The sequence below is a fragment of the Saccostrea cucullata genome, unplaced genomic scaffold (assembly GCF_032062105.1).
Source record: "Saccostrea cucullata isolate Sc308-1 unplaced genomic scaffold, CSIRO_AGI_Scuc_v1 ctg8, whole genome shotgun sequence".
NCBI classification, from domain to species: domain Eukaryota; kingdom Metazoa; phylum Mollusca; class Bivalvia; order Ostreida; family Ostreidae; genus Saccostrea; species Saccostrea cuccullata.
In genome coordinates, this window is record NW_026940997.1 from 348,453 (window position 1) to 366,662 (window position 18,210).

The window sequence follows — 18,210 nt, forward strand, 5'->3', positions numbered from 1 at the left end:
TTTAACTAAGAAGAGATTAGAAATGACAAAAAAATATTTGCATTTATAGGAATGTTAAAGAGAAAATACTGTGAGGATAATGAGCCTCCACAAGACAGCATGATGATTCTTCCTACTTGACCATTGTCAGACTGCATTCTACAAGACACCATGGCGATTCTACCCAGTTGACCATTGTCAGACTGCATTCTTAATTATTGCCAGTATTTCTCCATAAATGAACAAGAAGACAGATTTACCTTGTGGACTGTCAGTAACTAGTTTGACAGATGTATGGAGTGAATGCATTTTTTCCTCTACCTTTCTCAGGCATTTGAAACATTGTAAACAAAAATGGTGTTACATGTATATATGTTTTCTCGATGGATGTCTTATGCATTCATTTTTTACTACACTGTACATTATAATTGCTGCAGCATATTGTTACCAAATCTTTAACCATGTTAAATATATGTATTTATAATTTAACATTATGATTTACTTGTTTTTAATTCTTAAAGTTTCAGAAATTTCAAAGAGTTGGGAGCCCATGAACCCACAATAATAAGAAGTATCTAATTATCCATTTATCTGAAACACTCTTACATGTAGATCATAAATATTCTACTGTAAATTTAGAAGAAAACTAAACATCAAATTGCCTACTGTATCATCCCTATTAACTACCCCAGGTGCTTAGAAAATTGCGAAAAGGGGGTATTCTAGTTATAATTTTTTGATGTCATATTTTAACTTCAAAAAATCTTTTTAAAAAATTCAGAAAACCACTAAAAGATTGTCTACTTTCCTTTAAGTTAAGATAATCAATCGAAATTATGCAATATGATTTATTTTTCCACTGAGAAATTAGAGAATACAAAAGGAGAACAAATTTTTTAGGTAACTTTCACCTTCAGAAATACATAATGAATTTCACTTTCTTCAAATGATTGCAGACTTTCAATAGGATTCTAGATGATTTTAGTCACTGTACGCGGGGCCCTTTTTTCCTGACAATTGAAAGAGACCTAGGGGGCGCTTAGAGGGATTATAGGGTATGCCCCTTTAATAAGCAAGGTAAAATCCACAATACATGAGGATTCTGAATATTAATATGACTTGCATGGCCTTGCTATTATGGAGGTTGTTTTTTTCTCTAAGTACCTTCTCCAGAGCAACAAGACCATGCAAGGTAAGGGGTATTTTTTTTATTAAAAGTACCACCACTTGAGGTCATAATTAACAAATTTTAAAACTGCAGTGGCTGAGGATGATTGCATGTAATATTGCTAATCATGGCCCAGCTTTTCCTATGAAGCTATTTTTGCCTTAAAAAAAAAGGTTACATATCAAATCATGCATTATAATTTCATGTTTTTAATAATGCAGGCATCACAAAAATATGTACATCGTACATATAGGTCAGAAAAGTTGCTCGAGTACATGTCAATTTACACTCGTTTTTTTACACTGGCTTATAATCTAGCTTGGTCTCCAGTTTTTTATTGTCAGCTACTTTCCGCACAGCTTTCATAAAGTCCTCTTCTATTACATAATCTCTTTCAGCTCTGATAGCAAACATTCCTGAAATTATCATAAAACAAAATTTAGCAAAATTTTTATTGAAGGATAGAACTGAATGTACATGTACTAAAGATTGTTTGTCCATATACTTTAATCCTTGGAATGGTTTAGGTTTTGTAACTGATTTGAGAGCACACTCTATATCTCACCTGCTTCTGTACACACATTCCTGAGATCTGCACCATTAAAGTCATCAGACAGCTTTACAACAGCTTCCCAATCTAAAATATTGCATAAATTTTTTTTGAAGTATATCAACTTGTTTTATTTTAATATATATTATCTTTTAATAGTGCTTGAAATTTATGGGTCTCTAGTTCAGAAAAAGTACCGGTAATTGAATATTAATTATGTTACCTATTTCTCCATGTTTTGCTATAGGTTGAGCATGGATTTTCAATATTTCCAGTCTTGACTGCTCATTAGGTAAAGAGATTTCTGTTGGAAAGAAATAAAATTGTATGTATAGTTAAACTGCACAAAAAAAGAAAGACAATCTTTTTTTAATGTTTGTAAAAATAGGATATCTTTGCATAACAGTACCTTGGGTATGTCTTAAATTGTGAAAAAAATACACTTTTTCTGTAGATGTTGAATATTTTTCAAAGAAGGGGATATACAGGTCATCAAATTAAACATAATTTTAAACTCTTGCACATGAAAAATTAGGGAAAACAAACACTGACACAGATTTATTTGAGCAATTTTTACATTGGTTTGAAAATACAGTCAAACCTTGTTATCTCAAACTGAAAGGGACCAAAATTAAACTCTGAATTATTAAAAGTTCAATATAATGTGAAAAACATGGTTGAGACTGCCAATTCACTATGAAATATCCCTTGTATTTGAGATAGAGTTTGAGATATCGAAGTTCAACTGTAGGTTACATGATGGTCATTTTCTCTATTAAATATATTCTTCCCAAAGGAAAGAAAAAGTAAGCAAGCTCACACACCCAATGCTCCCCTAAATGTCAAAGTCCCGAAATTCCCCCAAAAAATAAAGGAATCAGAATTTCTTGATAATATGCACATCTGCAAGTTTGACGAAAAATCTGTGCAACAGTTTATGAGGAGTTGTGCTGAAAAACTGTTCAGATATTGCTAAGAATCCAAGTTGAAAAGTGCCGAAATTCCCTGAAGAATAATGGAATTGAAATATCCTGGTAATATGCACATCTACACAGTCTGATGAAATTCTATCCAGTGGTTTATGAGGAGTTGTGCTGACAAACTGTTCATCTCTATATTGAAGATATGGCCAAAAATCTTAGTTGAAAAGTGCCGAAATTTCCGGAAAAAAATAAAGGAATTGGAATTTCCTGATAATTATGTCCTAAATATCTGCAAAGTTTGACAAAATTCTGTGCAGTGGTTTGGGAGGACTTGCGCTGACAAAAAAACAGGACTAACTGACTGACTGACACACTGATGGACGGGTCAAAAACATTATACCTCCCGCAACTTGTTGCTTGGGGTATAACAATGCTGACCTAATTATTGCTATCTGATCATTTGCTCCCTTAGCTCAATTTGAGCTTTAAGTCTGTGGTCAAGTAGATATTACACATCCTTTTTTTTGAACAGATATAGGATTTCAGAGATAATTTCATGGTTTCTCACCTATCTTTCTGTCAAGTCTTCCTGGTCTGAGTAAGGCTGGATCTAATGTATCAGGTCTGTTTGTGGCCATAATCATTTTTACCTGACCTAAAGCATCAAAACCATCCATCTGGTTCAGCAACTGAAATCATTGAAATTTGTTATAAAACAGTTAAAAATTCTACATTTTACCTTTGTTATTACCTGTATACATTATAATAAAGTACATGTATGTTAATATGAAACCATCCATCCAAACTAAACCAAACATTTTCCACAACGTAAAAGAAACAAATTGACAATCATAGAATGTGACCTTTAATATACCTCCATTAAGGTTCTTTGAATTTCTCTGTCAGCTGATGTTCCCTCTGAAAATCGCCTTCCACCTACAACGAGTCATTGATCATATTGTTAATAGGCTCTTCAAAACTAAAGCCTAGAATAGAAGTTAGTCATATTAGGCAAAAAAAAAAAATAATAGTTTCTCAGGCACCGCCGCATCAGTTCAAAAACGGCCGCATTGATCAATTTTATTGACATATTGAAAAGGGAAATAACTCAATTTTCCAAGTTGAAAAAAAATTGAGTTATACCCCTTTTCATAAATGCGAAGATAGACGTTTTTATTAGAAAAACAATATATTTCTTTTAAATTTACAATATTTCATGAATTAACTTTTAGATAAATGTTTGGAATAACATTATTTAAAGTTCAAAACATATTATAACTAACTTTAGAGAATAAAAATTAAGAATAAGTAGATATTATCTTTTTATTGAACAAAGGTGTAAAACCTGCTTCAAAAAAAAAAAAAAAAAAAAAAAAAAAAAAAAAAAAAAAAAAGCCTGCCTGTCGCATTGAATTTTCAATTTTTTGGCCTGAGAAACTATTAGTTATTTTTTGGGGGGCCTTAAATTTGTATTTTTTTTCTTTCATTGTCTTCAATTTTTTATAATTCTTCTCAAAAGAAGTAAGATTTGGAGGCCATTAATTTTACAGGAGACAGGTGTAGCTAATGGACCTATGCAGTCTGACTAAAGCCAGCCCATACTATTTCACTTCGTTAATGAAGTGAAATAGTAGGGGCTGGCTTTAGTCAGACTGTGGACCTCTGGATCTAGAAATTCATAACAGAACCAAAGTCTTCACTAAGTTCACTTTCTTAACATACTCGAGTTTTGAAAGTCACAGTACAAACCTATAGCATCAATCTCATCCATAAATATGATACAGGGTTCATGATCTCTGGCAAATGCAAACATTTCTCGAATTAATCTGGCACTTTCTCCAATATATTTGTCAACAATTGCACTTGATACGACCTGCAAATTAAAATTTTCCACTGCTTTATACATTTTTTTAAGTTTAACAAATAAAAACAATGTGTTGCATGCTTAGCTTGGGTTTACCAAAGAAATTGTTGGTAGCTTCTATAAAGGATAAGTAAAGCATTTCAATGAAAAAGAAAAGTGATCAAAGTGAATGTACATTTTCACATTGATGGAATTATTGTTAAGTGTATATCTGCATATATGTGTCAAAAGTTCTCCAAAATGAAATTATACAATTTATATTTTCATGTACTAGGTCTTAAACAATAGGTAAATAGGCCATATTGCTCACCTCATCACTTTGGCTAGGAAAAAGCAGAAATCAGTCATTGGAAAGTTCAAATATGAAAGAGGAGGAAGATTTTTTATGATACATGTATCAATAATATTTTACTGAGTTGTAATCATCTCCCCATGGAAGAAAGTGTGACCTATCATTTTTATGCCCCTGGAATTAAAGATCCCGGGGTATATTGTTTTTTTCCTGTCTGTCTGTTGTCAGCTTTAACCTAGCCCATAACTATTGCATCAAGGGTAAGTGTATACTTGTACCACTTCAGTCTACGTCCCACTCCAGAATTGTGTTACCATCGGGGGCATAGTGTTTCAGAAACATCTTGTAGCAAACTTCAATCCCTTTATCCAAGGACTTTTTGTGGCAAGTTTACACATAACTGGCCCAGTGGTTCTTGAGAAGATGTGGAAATTGTGAAAAATTTTCTGACAAATGATACACAGATGGGTAAACAGAAGTACAGACACCAGACAAAATGTGATCAGAAAAGCTCACTTGAAGGCTCAGGTGACCTGTTGAAAGTCATTTGATGCAAAATCATTAACCTTTAGGAAATTAGCATCCAGTTGACTTGCTACAGCTCTTGCTAACAGAGTTTTTCCTGTCCCTGGTGGCCCATACAGAAGACAGCCTTTGGGAGGGGTTATTCCTACTCTTTGAAATAACTCGGGATTCATCAATGGAAGTTCTATTACCTACAACACATAACATATTACACTTTTCATGCATACTTTTTAAAGTTTTTATCAAATTATTATAAAAAATTTAAATGTGAGAATCAGTAGAAACTAAATTTAAATGTACATCTAAAAAAAATGCATAGCGATCAACAATCATAAAACTAATATGCTAAGAATTCAGCAAGAATACTGTAAACCAACTTTTATTCTTGACGACTTTATTTCGCGATTTGCCGGGGGTAAACCAGTTCGCGACGATTAATTTTCGCGATAAAGCCTATATAGGTTTCTTTTTAATAGACAAATAGACTTTAAGAACCAGTTCACGGCGAGTAATATTCGTGATGACGAGGCTCTCGCAAACTTCGTGAAAATTTCTCGCACGCGAATAAAAGTTGGTTTACAGTATGTGAAACAAGTGGTGTTTTAGATTCTACATAAGTTTCAGATTCTGTGTGTAAGAGCTAAAATATACAAAATTGAAGAACTTCTATTTTTCAATTTCACATTTGTCACTACCTCTCTGAGCTCTCTAATTTGTTCCCCAAGTCCACCAATCTGATTATAACTGACACTTCCTGGATCCTCCACAGACATGTTGTAAACCAATGGATCCACCTCCCGGGGTAAGTATCGCATCACTGTCAGTGTTGTCATATCCAGAGCCACTCGAGTCCCTGGCTTCAGCTTACTTTTGTCCAACTGCCTTCTACAGCCCACCACATACCTTGGCCCATTAGTTGCTTTTACAATGAATTTTTCCTCTGTCAACTGTTTCAAAACCTCACCAACTATCTGACCTACACTCTGCAGTGCCTTCAGATCATTCTCAGACTTATCATATTGTTTGTTTAACTCTTTGGCATTTTCTCTCACTGAAAAGAAATTTTATCATATATAAAACCAGAAGTCTCTGTCGAGACTGAAGCTCTACTGGTTTGAACTTATAGCAAAGGAAGAGAAAAGTACTTAAGCAGCTGGGATTTGAAACTAAATAGAATAATGATCGTTGATAAAGTCTCTTTATGTTCTTAGTGTAGTCTACTTGTGTGCCAAGTTATACTGAAATCAGACCAAAACTGTAGGAGGAGTAGCATTTTTAAACAATTTTACAGACATTTCTATTTTTAGTAACCACGGCAACACCGTTCATCAAAATTAAAGTTCGATACACAGAATTATGTATCTTAGTGTATTCTACTTATGTGCCAAGTTATATTGAAATCAGACCAAAACTGTAGGAAGAGTAGCATTTTGAAACAATTTTACAGATATTTCTATTTTTAGTAACCACGGCAACACCGTTCATCGAAATCAAAAACCGATAAAGAGAATTATGTATCTTAGTGTATTCTACTTGTGTGCCAAGTTATAATGAAATCAAACCAAAACTGTAGGAGGAGTAGCATTTTGAAAGAATTTCACAGAAATTTCTATTTTTAGTCACCACGGCAACACCGTTCATCAAAATCAAAAACCGATACACAGAATTATGTATCTTAGTGTATTCTACTTGCTTGCCAAGTAATACTGAAATCAGACCAAAAGTGTAGGAGGAGTAGCATTTTGAAAGAATTTCACAGAAATTTCTATTTTTAGTAACCACGGCAACACCGTTCATTGAAATCAAAAACCGATGCACAGAATTATGTATCTTAGTGTAGTCTACTTGTGTGCCAAGTTATATTGAAATCGGATCAAAACTGTAGGAGGAGTAGCATTTCGAAAGAATCTCACAGAAATTTCTATTTTTAGTAACCACGGCAACACCGTTCATCGAAATCAAAAACCGACGCACAGAATTATGTATCTTAGTGTAGTCTACTTGTGTGCCAAGTTATACTGAAATCAGACCAAAACTGTAGGAGGAGTAGCGTTTTGAAAGAATTTCACAGAAATTTCTATTTTAGTAACCACGGCAACACCGTTCATTGAAATCAAAAACCGATACACAGAATTATGTATCTTAGTGTAGTCTACTTGTGTGCCAAGTTATATTGAAATTAGACCAAAACTGTAGGAGGAGTAGCATTTTGAAAAATTGTTTACAGACAGACGGACAGACGGACGGACGCCGGACGCATTACTATCGCATAAGCTCTTCTGGTCTCTGACCAGTAGAGCTAATAAAAAATAAATAAACAATCAAAATACTAACCAGAAGTCTCTGTCGAGACTGTAGCTCTACTGGTTTATACTTAAAACAAAGGAAGAGAAAAGTAGCAGTTGGGACTTGAAACTTTAAAACAGCAATAAATAGAAAAATGATCCTTGCCACTCATCAAAATAAAAACCGATGCACAGAATTATGTATCTTAGTATAGTCTACTTGTGTGCCAAATTATATTGTAATTGGACCAAAACTGTACAGAAGCATTTTAAAAGAATTTCTCAGAAACTTCTATTTTTAGTTACCATGGCAACACCGTTCATTGAAATCAAAAATCGATGCACAGAATTATGTATCTTAGTGTAGTCAACTTGTGTGTCAAGTTATATTGAAATCGGATTAAAACTGTAGGAGGAGTAGCATTTCGAAAGAATTTCACAGAAATTTTTATTTTTAGTAGCCAAGGCAACATCGTTCATCGAAATCAAAAACCGATGCATGGAATTATGTATCTTAGTGTAGTCGACTTGTGTGCCAAGTTATATTGAAATCGGATCAAAACTGTAGGAGGAGTAGCATTTTGAAAGAATTTCACAGAAATTTCTATTTTTAGTAACCACGGCAACAGCGTTCATCGAAATCCAAAAACCCATGCACAGAATTGTGTATCTTAGTGTAGTCTACTTGTGTGCCAAGTTATATTGAAATCAGATCAAAACTGTAGGAGGAGTAGCATTTTGAAAGAATTTCACAGAAATTCCTATTTTTAGTCACCACGGCAACACCGTTCATTGAAATCAAAAACCGATGCACAGAATTATGTATCTTAGTGTAGTCTACTTGTGTGCCAAGTTATATTGAAATCGGATCAAAACTGTAGGAGGAGTAGCATTTCGAAAGGGATTTCACAGAAATTTCTAATTTTAGTAACCACGGCAACACCGTTCATTGAAATCAAAAACCGATGCACAGAATTATGTATCTTAGTGTAGTCTACTTGTGTGCCAAGTTATATTGAAATCGGACCAAAACTGTAGGAGGAGTAGCATTTCGAAAGAATCTCACAGAAATTTCTATTTTTAGTAACCACGGCAACACCGTTCATCGAAATCAAAAACCGACGCACAGAATTATGTATCTTAGTGTAGTCTACTTGTGTGCCAAGTTATATTGAAATCGGACCAAAACTGTAGGAGGAGTAGCATTTTGAAAGAATTTCACAGAAATTTCTATTTTTAGTAACCACGGCAACACCGTTCATTGAAATCAAAAACCGATGCACAGAATTATGTATCTTAGTGTAGTCTACTTGTGTGCCAAGTTATATTGAAATCGGACCAAAACTGTAGGAGGAGTAGCATTTTGAAAAATTGTTTACAGACAGACAGACAGACAGACAGACGGACGGACAGACAGACGGACGGACGCATTACTATCGCATAAGCTCTTCTGGTCTCTGACCAGTAGAGCTAAAAACCTGGTAAAGATAATTACAAGCCAGACAACCTTGCCTGTTCAACTTTGTTTTAAATTATTTGATCCATTGCCGGGATCATCATAGAAAAAGGGCAACATATATAAGGCTGCAACAATGTTTGAACAACCAAACAGGGGTGAATAAATTCAAAGAAAGCATGAGGGGTGCTAGACTTTGAAAGGACAAGAGGCCCACAGGCCACAATGCTCATCTTTGTAACTTTCACCATGCTGTTCCAGATTTGTTCCTTTTGTAATACCTATTGTGGACCCATCCTATGCCGGGGTCATTATTTGAACAATTTAGAATCTACACTACTCCAGGATGCTTCTACATATGTTTCAGATTTTAAAGTTGAATTCAACCATAAAATGGTATGTGCAACAGATTTTTAATCAATCAAAATCTCTGTGCTGGATTAGCACATACCATTTCATGGCTGAATTCGACTTTTCCACTTGGCAAGCAGAGTTTTGATGCTGTTTATGGAGACTTCAGACAAGCATGCCATAAATGATTATGTAGATAAATTATCGTAGAAGAGTAGACATAGATACAAATACAAACAGGGCTCGACATTAACTTTTTTTCCTACTTGTCCATTCGGACAAGTGAGCAAGACATTTACTTGTCCGAATCTCAACTTCACTTGTCCGAAAATTTTCAATAAAGTTCAATAATTCAATTTTGTTTGTATTCTCGCCTCTCATTGGTTGATTTCCAAAAAGGAACGCAAAACATTTTGTATAATCTGGTTTGGTATGGGGACACACCCCCTTGACGACCAGCTTAATCATTATATCCATGCAATCCCCTCATTTCCAGTCCTCGGAATCCATGGAAAATTTCAGATTAAATAAATGTACCTTCAACTTTAAACAATTACTCGTTCTTACCTCATGTAAACAAACATCATGACTGCTAGATCTATGTATCAGTTATTACCTCCCCTCACTTCAAATCACTTCCGTTACTACGGTTGTATTATTGCGCGGTAAATTTGGACTGATAAAAAGCAACACAATTTTACATCAAAAGTTGTTTAATTATTTTAAAATTAAATTATAAGGAATGACTTTAATTCTTGGCCATATTATCGAGTATAATCTGGTTTTGGTCAGTTTACGCTTTTTTATAATCCGCTTTGCGGATTATAAAGCGTAAACTGACCCAAACCAGATTATACTCGATAATATGGCCAAGAATTAAAGTCATTCCTTAAATAGTTTCAACTTGAAAATTAAAATTAAGTCCATTTTATTTACACATGTCATGCGCTTGATTGATTTTTGATGTTATTGATAAATACCGGTACAACAGACACATAAAACGAAATTTAATTTAGGCTTTCTGTCCTGACAATAACGTAAATGTCCACAAGTGAACCTGTCAACATCAAACAATATTCACACTTCGGTTCATATCTTCCATGACTTTTCATTTTAGTATGCAATTAGTGAACTTCGATCCCGATCGAATGTGAACACAATATTAATATAGCGATACATATCGGGATCGAAGTTAGGATTTTATGTACAGCTTCCGTCTTGAGACTACCGATTTAGCTTTCAACAGTCGTTCTTTTTATTATTTAGAGACCCCTTGGCATTAAAATGCACTTGTCCAATCGGACAAGTGCCCAGCAATATTCACTTGTCCGAATTTATTTTTCATTGGTACCGGACAAGCGGACAAGTGTTAATGTTGAGCCCTGACAAACAGAGGTATAAACAGTGTCAGTGTATTAAATTAACTCTGAAAGTGTAAATGAGTGCGATTCTGGGGGGGCCGATGATATATACACGACCGTCGTGCGCATAGTGAAAAAAGTCTATTTACACGACCGTCGTGCGAATAGCTAATGCAAATTGTTGAGATATTTACACGACCGTCGTGCACATACGTAAGACAAAAATCTATTTACACGACCGTCGTGCACATACGTAAGAGAGAAATCTATTTACACGACCGTCGTGCAAATAGCAATCGCACATTGCCAGAGATATGCACACGACGATAATAGCTATTGTATACATGTATGCACACGAATCCGGGATGTTTTGGGCTGATTCTGTTTGGCACCGAGATGGTTCGTGCCCGTACAATTCGCGCCGATTTCAGCGCGAAACATCTCACGTTATTTTCAAATATATCACTTTAAAAAAAAAAAATTTATTAACTCAATATACATGATATAAATATATGTTGTATGCCTGCTCAATTTCATGACTTAATAATATGCACTCCCAAAAAACAACGGATCGTAAGCATGGTAAGTTGTTCGTTTCTGACGTTTGCTCAACATGTACGTGTGTTCAACATTTCAATGATGCCCCACACTCATTCCTTTTCACACCCTTCTTTTTACAGTACAGCTTCTTTCATGTTATAATTGATTATTTTTCATACATGTATAAAATATATGGACGGACCAGCACAAAGATGGAATATTATAAGCTATTCAATGTTCAAAAGTGCCCAAGAATGCAACCGAATCGTAATATAATTTCCATCAGTTTCATAAATACAGTATGTAAATAAAGCAGTTTATTAGCCATAAAAAAGAAACAAATCTCTGAAACAAGCTAATTCGGAGAGCTTGTTCCATTCAAAATCAACTAATGTAAATTTCAAACAAGTGGCTCCCATCAGCCACGTACCTCCAATCACTTGACTCTACACTAATTTATAGTGTTTCAGCTGTGTGAAACGAGGTATATTTTAATTTTTTTTCAAAGAAGAGGCTCCCATCAGCCACGTACCTCCGCAATATGAAGAAAATTATTTCTTCATCATAATTTTAAAATTTATGAAAATATACCTCGTTAAGGCTCGTTTCACACCACCGAAACACTAATTAAAATTAGTGTAGAGTGAAGTGATTGGAGGTACGTGGCTGATGGGAGCCACTTGTTTGAAATTAAGCTTAAATTTTGGACTTTTTAGTAGTAATACTTTGTGAATATGTCATAGAAAAAAAAATTATTCAAAAAAGTCAAAGAACCCTAAACACTAAGAACCCTTTGAGTACGGAACACGGAGGAGGGGGGGGGGGGTCCCGTGGTCTAAGCACCTGTGGTCTTAAATATCAACAGTTTATCATCGTTTAGATACACACGTCAATATTTACTACATACTCCATACAAACTTGGTGATTTTTATTTAATAGTGTATTTTGGGAACTATATATATTAACATTTAAATATCATTATCATGATTATTGTTTAATTTGAAATTTCATGTGTATAACTGTATAAAACTAAGTTAAGTAAGGTCTAATGACAATTTTTATTTGGTTAAAAAGTGTATTAAGAAATCAGTACTAAAGTAGGCGAAATGCTTTTAAATGGGTCCTGGCTCTCGTGGGATGTGGGATGTGGGTTGAGATGGATAGGGTAAACCCAGGACTACCAAAATAGTAAGCAACTATTTTATTAATCAAATAGAAATACAAGGGTAGTTCTAATAGAAACAAATTTACATTACAACGACCTGCCCATTGGACCTAAATGTCAATTAATATTATTATATAAATCAATATCACGAAAGAAAGTATTTGCGATGTTTTTTCGCCAAAATGTCTTTTTGTACTTTAATTACTGCGTTCCGAACTTCGAATGCCATAATAAGTGATGGTATGAATAAATATATAATGGTCGTGCGACCAGCTGATAAATATTATAAATAAAAAACACAACGGTCGTGCAAATAGTCATTGAAAAATTTATATACACGACGGTCGTGCAAATAGCCACTGAAAAATTATGTACACGACGGTCGTGCGAACACAGGCACCTGAATTTTTATCAATAAGTCGCTAATTAAGCCAAATATTGAAAAATTCTACCCCCTCTATATATAAATACACAAGGTGTGCAACGCCATTTTGGCGTCATTTCCGTGACGTCAGCTGATGGCGATCGGGCCTTGGGACGAAATTCGAAGTTTGCTTGAATTTTAGTTGTAAGCATTATAAAAGCGTTGGATTTAAACTTTAGTAAGAAATGTATGGCGAGAAATATCATATTTGAACCCAATGCTAAACGCAAACCGGTAGGCATATCCAATTTATGTGTTAAATTCAAGCCTGAATCGAGGAGGGGGTCAAAATGGCTTTGCACACCTTGTGTATTTATATATAGAGGGGGTAGAATTTTTCAATATTTGGCTTAATTAGCGACTTATTGATAAAAATTCAGGTGCCTGTGGTGCGAATAGCCGTTGAAAAGGTAAGTGCACAACGGTCGTGCATATAGACACTGCCTTCTAGGGGAGGGGTACTCCGTGTAATTCAAAGTTAGATACCTTGTGTTGTTATTATACTATTGGATAGATATGTATTACTGAAACAAGTGCCTGTGGTATCCGCACATCAGGCACCCATGTTTCCATAGAGTATCATTATCATGATTATGCCCACAGGGACTTGCTCCCGGCATGTAATAATTATTTATTAAAAAAATCATATACCGTAATAATAAAACTACACAAGGGAGGACGCCATTTTGGACCCCTTCCTCGCTTCAACCTCTGTTTTCGTTATATTTTGCCGTATTTTACTGACTCACCGCCACGGATCTTTCAAGAAATGATTATTCTAAGACCTTATGCTGAAATTTCCCCCTTGGAGCCTCTCCAATACACATTTCAGACTAAAAATAATTAGGGCTGGGTATTGAAAGAAATTTTTCGATACGATACATATTGCAATACAGAGGTGCGATATGCGATACATTTTGCTGATACAGACAAATGAGAATACACTATTTTTGCATGTTGTTTTAAAGAGGTGATAGTATTTTTTGATTAAAGCAAAAATTTACAATAATAAAACATTTTAAATCCTTGTTTTTTTTTTCATTCTCTTTGAATGGACAAGTGTATGACAGATTCATGTTATCTGCCCATACTTTCCTTCAGAAAAATCAAGGCATCGATCCGCTTAGTCAGGTTTCAGACAAGTCCTTCTGCATGTAAATATGTTGCCACTGGTGCTAAATACTCGTTCTGAAGCCACAGACGACATCACAACATTGACCTGTTTGACTCTGTTGATACTTCACTTGATGTCGTATTCGTGGAAGTAATGGCAGATAAAATATTTTACCAAATTGCTTTGAGTTAAAATAAACTATGACTTAAAAATTCTGATTGATATCTTATTATCGGTTTTCATTCTATGACTTTTTTTTCGACGCACCATTTTACCTACCGGAATTGCCTCCAAGTTTCACAGTAGCAAACAGGTCAATGTTGCGATGCCGTCTGAGATGGGTAATAATATATAGGCTCATTGTTCCACCAGAACTTGCGACTTCTTCTTGACAAATATAATAACATTTTGCCTTTTTGCTGCTAACTTTTACGTAGCGACCCTACACTTTTGACATGTTTACATGTATGCGATTTTAGATAACCTGTTCGTAATATTAGTCACTTTGACGTTTTTTCTTTCTCTTATTTAAACGTTGAAATAATCGAGCAATACGCAAGCATCTCTGTATCGGTTATCGTATTGCTAAAAAATATCGATATATACCGATTACCGATATATTGATCCAGCCCTAAAAATAATCCAAACTCGCTCGATAGGACAGTTGGTATGGACAGAAAGCGAAAGTAACCTCGGCGTTTTACATTCGAATACGGAATTAGAACGCGGTTTTTTCAAATTTATAATTAGCAGTTGTTTTAAATAGTGGAAAAACCCCGAGGTAACCGAATGTGTTTTCACTTTCTGTCCATACCAACTGTCCTATCGATCGAGTTTGGATTATTTTTAGTCTGAAATGTGTATTGAAGAGGCTCCAAGGGGGAAATTTCAGCATAAGGTCTTAGAATAATCATTTCTTGAAAGATCCGTGGCGGTGAGTCAGTAAAATACGGCAAAATATAACGAAAACAGAGGTTGAAGCGAGGAAGGGGTCCAAAATGGCGTCCTCCCTTGTGTAGTTTTATTATTACGGTATATGATTTTTTTAATAAATAATTATTACACGCCGGGAGCAAGTCCCTGTGATTATGCCTATATGACTAAGCACAATTTGAAAAATGGGAATCTTGCCATATTAAAACTTCCCTGATTAAATTGAATATTAAATAAAATACTTCGTACTTTCTTTGAGTCTTGCCTCCAATTCTTTGTGCTCGAGTAGCTTTTTTCTGTAGTCTGCCAAAGCCTTTTCACGAACAGAATCAGTCACCGGCGCAGCCATTTTTTTTCGTTTGTGTGCAAAGTAACTCGTACCTAAAATGTGATTCCGAACAAAAACAGAGGAAACGCATCATGATTATATCCCATGTCAGACAGTCAGGCCAGTCTAAAGCAAAAAAAATCAAATAAATCGAATTTTCGAAATGATGAATCTGATTCTGTTTATGTTTATTACCAAAAATCAATGCATGTTCTCCACAAGTAAATGAATATAAAAGTATCTCGAGAATACATGTATCATGATTAAAAGTCCTTTAGGGAGTTCTAAATGGCTAGGGAGTGTGTGTGTGTGTGTGTGTGTGTGAATTTTGCATTGAAGCAAGTGAACATGGTGAAGGGGTCTGGTCCCGCGTTAAGCTAGCGATGGTCCAGGCCACGGCGAAGCCCTGGTAAAGATTTTGTGATCCAAGGGATAAAATTAAATCTTAGATTTTTAAGCTTAAGGCAGTGGCGGATGTAGAGGGGGGGGCCCAGGGGGCCTGGGCCCCCCCTTTTGAGTCCAAAAAATACAAGATATTTGACAAATCAATGTTTTTTGGTGTGGCTGTGGGCCCCCACCCTGACCTCAAACTGGTCGGGCCCCCCCTTTTCAAAATTTCTGGATCCGCCACTGTAAGGTACGGTAGTTCCTCTGGTTCTGCTCCAAGATGTCCCTCATTTCAAAAGTAATGTGTTTTTATTTACGATATTTCTTCAAAGTTAATCATTATAGTAAATCACATAATATAGGTAAAGTAATATCAGTTTTTAATAACTATATTTTCAAGAAATGCGAATGAACCTCAACACAATGAGCTATACAGGTGTCCAGGCAATCAGAGATAATTTGCTTGCTTTTTTATGCAGCTTAGGCTAGTGTAGATTCCTAATCATACGCGATGAATTCTTTATCCCGTAATTTCGCGAGAAGCATCACTCGCGAAATGAAATTTCTCGCTTTTATTTCTATGGCACTAATTATTAATTATTTTAATTCGCGATAATGAGTAGTCGCGAAAAATAAGAAATCTACAATATATCGTATTTTAGTTCTTTTTTATTACTCAATTATTATAATTATAACATATAAAGTAAAATCTTTTGCTATCACTTAACATTGATATCTATAAGGTTAGATTCAAGGAAAGTTGATATCATAGAAAACGTTATTATTATTTTTTTGTTTACTTTCATGGAGTGTAACATTAAATGTAAGTTTGTATTTATACACGTAGTATGGGGGTGCCCCTCCCCCACCATGCCCACTTCTTTCCAGACATGTTTTAACTTTACAAAGTTCATTGAAAGCCCCCCCCCCTTCCCACTTCTGGTTGCATAAGGGTAACGTCCTAAATGTTTGAATTAAAAAAAAATGGTACTCAAAGCAGTTTGAACCATACCCAACCCAACCCTCCCTCCCCTCCGAATTAGATTTCGAGGATGAACAATTGTAATTCCTCTTTCTTTCTTTTTTTTTGGGGGGGGGGGTGTAAGAAGTTTTTTTTTTCCAGTGATTTACTTTTTATTTGGCTGTCCCCTTTCAAGAACGATACTACGTCACTGCAAAGGGAATGGGCATTTAATGTTTTCTTATATATACTTTATAAATTTATTTTTTTACTGAACGTATTTCATGTTGGTAGGGTCTCATGCTATACTAAATGGGGGAGGGGGTCTTTGTTTACCTCTCTGTCTCTGTTTTTGTATTATGATGTATTTCTATAGTTTTTAATGACATTGAATAAAGACTCACGATATGACAAAAGCTCAAATTCGAAGTTTTTTTTTTTCTATCAAGCAAAACGCTGAAAGTATCATGAGCAAAACATATCCGCGTACAAGTGCACCGAAAACAAACGTTTTCATGACTAAAGATTTTGGGGATAATCGCCGTCATTGTGATGTTAGCAATGGAGGACTGAAAAAGTTTATCAAAATATTTTGATAATTTATTATGTTTTGAGTTCATACGTTAAGAATGTTTGTACAAGAAAATTGGAGACTGAAACTTGGTTGAATGGTGTAAAGGATAAAAATGTCTGTATATAAAAAGTGAGTAAATTTCCAAGGTGGTTAGCACTGTCAAATTTCAGGTATAGAAATAATGTCGGTCATAACATGACCTATTTAAGTTTAAAACAGTAAAATATGAATGAATTCGCTGTATAAACCGTGTTTTAGATATTATTGACACTATTTATGCTGCAAGAATATTATTACGTAATCTAAATACACCTGGGCTGGCGAAGATACTACCTTCGTAATCGGTGTTCACTCATGCAGGACGGTTTCTTCCTTTTTATGGGTAATTATTATTCTTTGCTGATCATTGTTCGTAGGTTCTTTGGTGAAAATAAGCATAATCATTGTGTGATATAGATGTGAATGGGCTTTATAAATTATAACACAACAACAGGTTTTGAAAATCAAATGAAATTTAGAAGGTAAGTATAACAATTAAGTTGATGAAAATGTATATACATGTTTATTTTATTATTGTATTATCATATGATTGATACTATTTGTTCACTTCTTCTTTAAATCCAATATTATGTCTTTAATGAATCTGATATTACTCTAATGGTACTTTTGAATTTTAATACTCTTGCATCACTTTCAAATTGTTCATAAACAAATTAATATCTTTTAATTAGACTTTTAGTATTTGGTTTATTAAATTGTTTTTATAAAACATTCTTATTTTACTTAATTGTAATTGACCCTGCCCCTGTATCAAAAAGGAGTGTTAGAACCCTGAAAAAGGAGTTTTTTCTATGAATAGCTTTTTATTCTTAGCAGATGTTCATACTAGTAAAAATAAATTTTATTGGCCATGAAAGTTTTTGGCTGATCAAGATCAAATGTCAACTTTCAAGTACTGTAGATGTTTTCTTTTCCATGTTGGATTAATTTACACTATATATCTGATCTACTATATATCTGATCTCATGAA

General features: G+C 34.6%; 3 protein-coding genes across 3 annotated transcripts in view; 2 read left to right on the plus strand and 1 right to left on the minus strand.

Moving 5' to 3' along the window:
- LOC134256876 (TATA-box-binding protein-like) overlaps window positions 1–468 on the plus strand; it is a 34,293-nt gene extending 33,825 nt beyond the window's left edge. The window contains exon 15 of the mRNA XM_062739554.1: window positions 50–468. Within this exon, the coding sequence (XP_062595538.1) occupies window positions 50–120 (71 nt within the window). The 3' untranslated portion in view covers window positions 121–468. The remainder of the gene's footprint in view (window positions 1–49) is intronic.
- An 872-nt stretch (window positions 469–1,340) lies between these two features.
- Window positions 1,341–15,328, minus strand: LOC134256891 (26S proteasome regulatory subunit 10B). The gene is made up of 9 exons (XM_062739568.1): window positions 15,180–15,328; window positions 5,997–6,352; window positions 5,343–5,492; window positions 4,370–4,493; window positions 3,495–3,556; window positions 3,189–3,309; window positions 1,921–2,001; window positions 1,713–1,784; window positions 1,341–1,563 (listed from the first exon to the last, which is right to left on the minus strand). Exons 1-9 carry the CDS (start codon window positions 15,277–15,279, stop codon window positions 1,445–1,447), a joined length of 1,185 nt encoding a protein of 394 aa, XP_062595552.1. The 5' UTR covers window positions 15,280–15,328; the 3' UTR covers window positions 1,341–1,444.
- A 1,800-nt stretch (window positions 15,329–17,128) lies between these two features.
- LOC134256874 (circadian locomoter output cycles protein kaput-like) overlaps window positions 17,129–18,210 on the plus strand; it is a 45,484-nt gene continuing 44,402 nt past the window's right edge. Inside the window, exon 1 of the mRNA XM_062739551.1 lies at window positions 17,129–17,309. Within this exon, the coding sequence (XP_062595535.1) occupies window positions 17,293–17,309 (17 nt within the window). The 5' untranslated portion in view covers window positions 17,129–17,292. The remainder of the gene's footprint in view (window positions 17,310–18,210) is intronic.

Bases quoted from the DNA above. Each gene is read 5' to 3' on its own strand.
- LOC134256891 (XM_062739568.1), bottom strand. From the start codon at position 15,279: ATGGCTGCGCCGGTGACTGATTCTGTTCGTGAAAAGGCTTTGGCAGAC. The intron at 6,353-15,179 runs GTACGAAGTATT...ATTTCTTTTCAG, and splicing joins GGAGGCAAGACTCAAAGAAA to TGAGAGAAAATGCCAAAGAG. The intron at 2,002-3,188 runs GTGAGAAACCAT...TCTTTCCAACAG, and splicing joins AAGACTTGACAGAAAGATAG to AAATCTCTTTACCTAATGAG.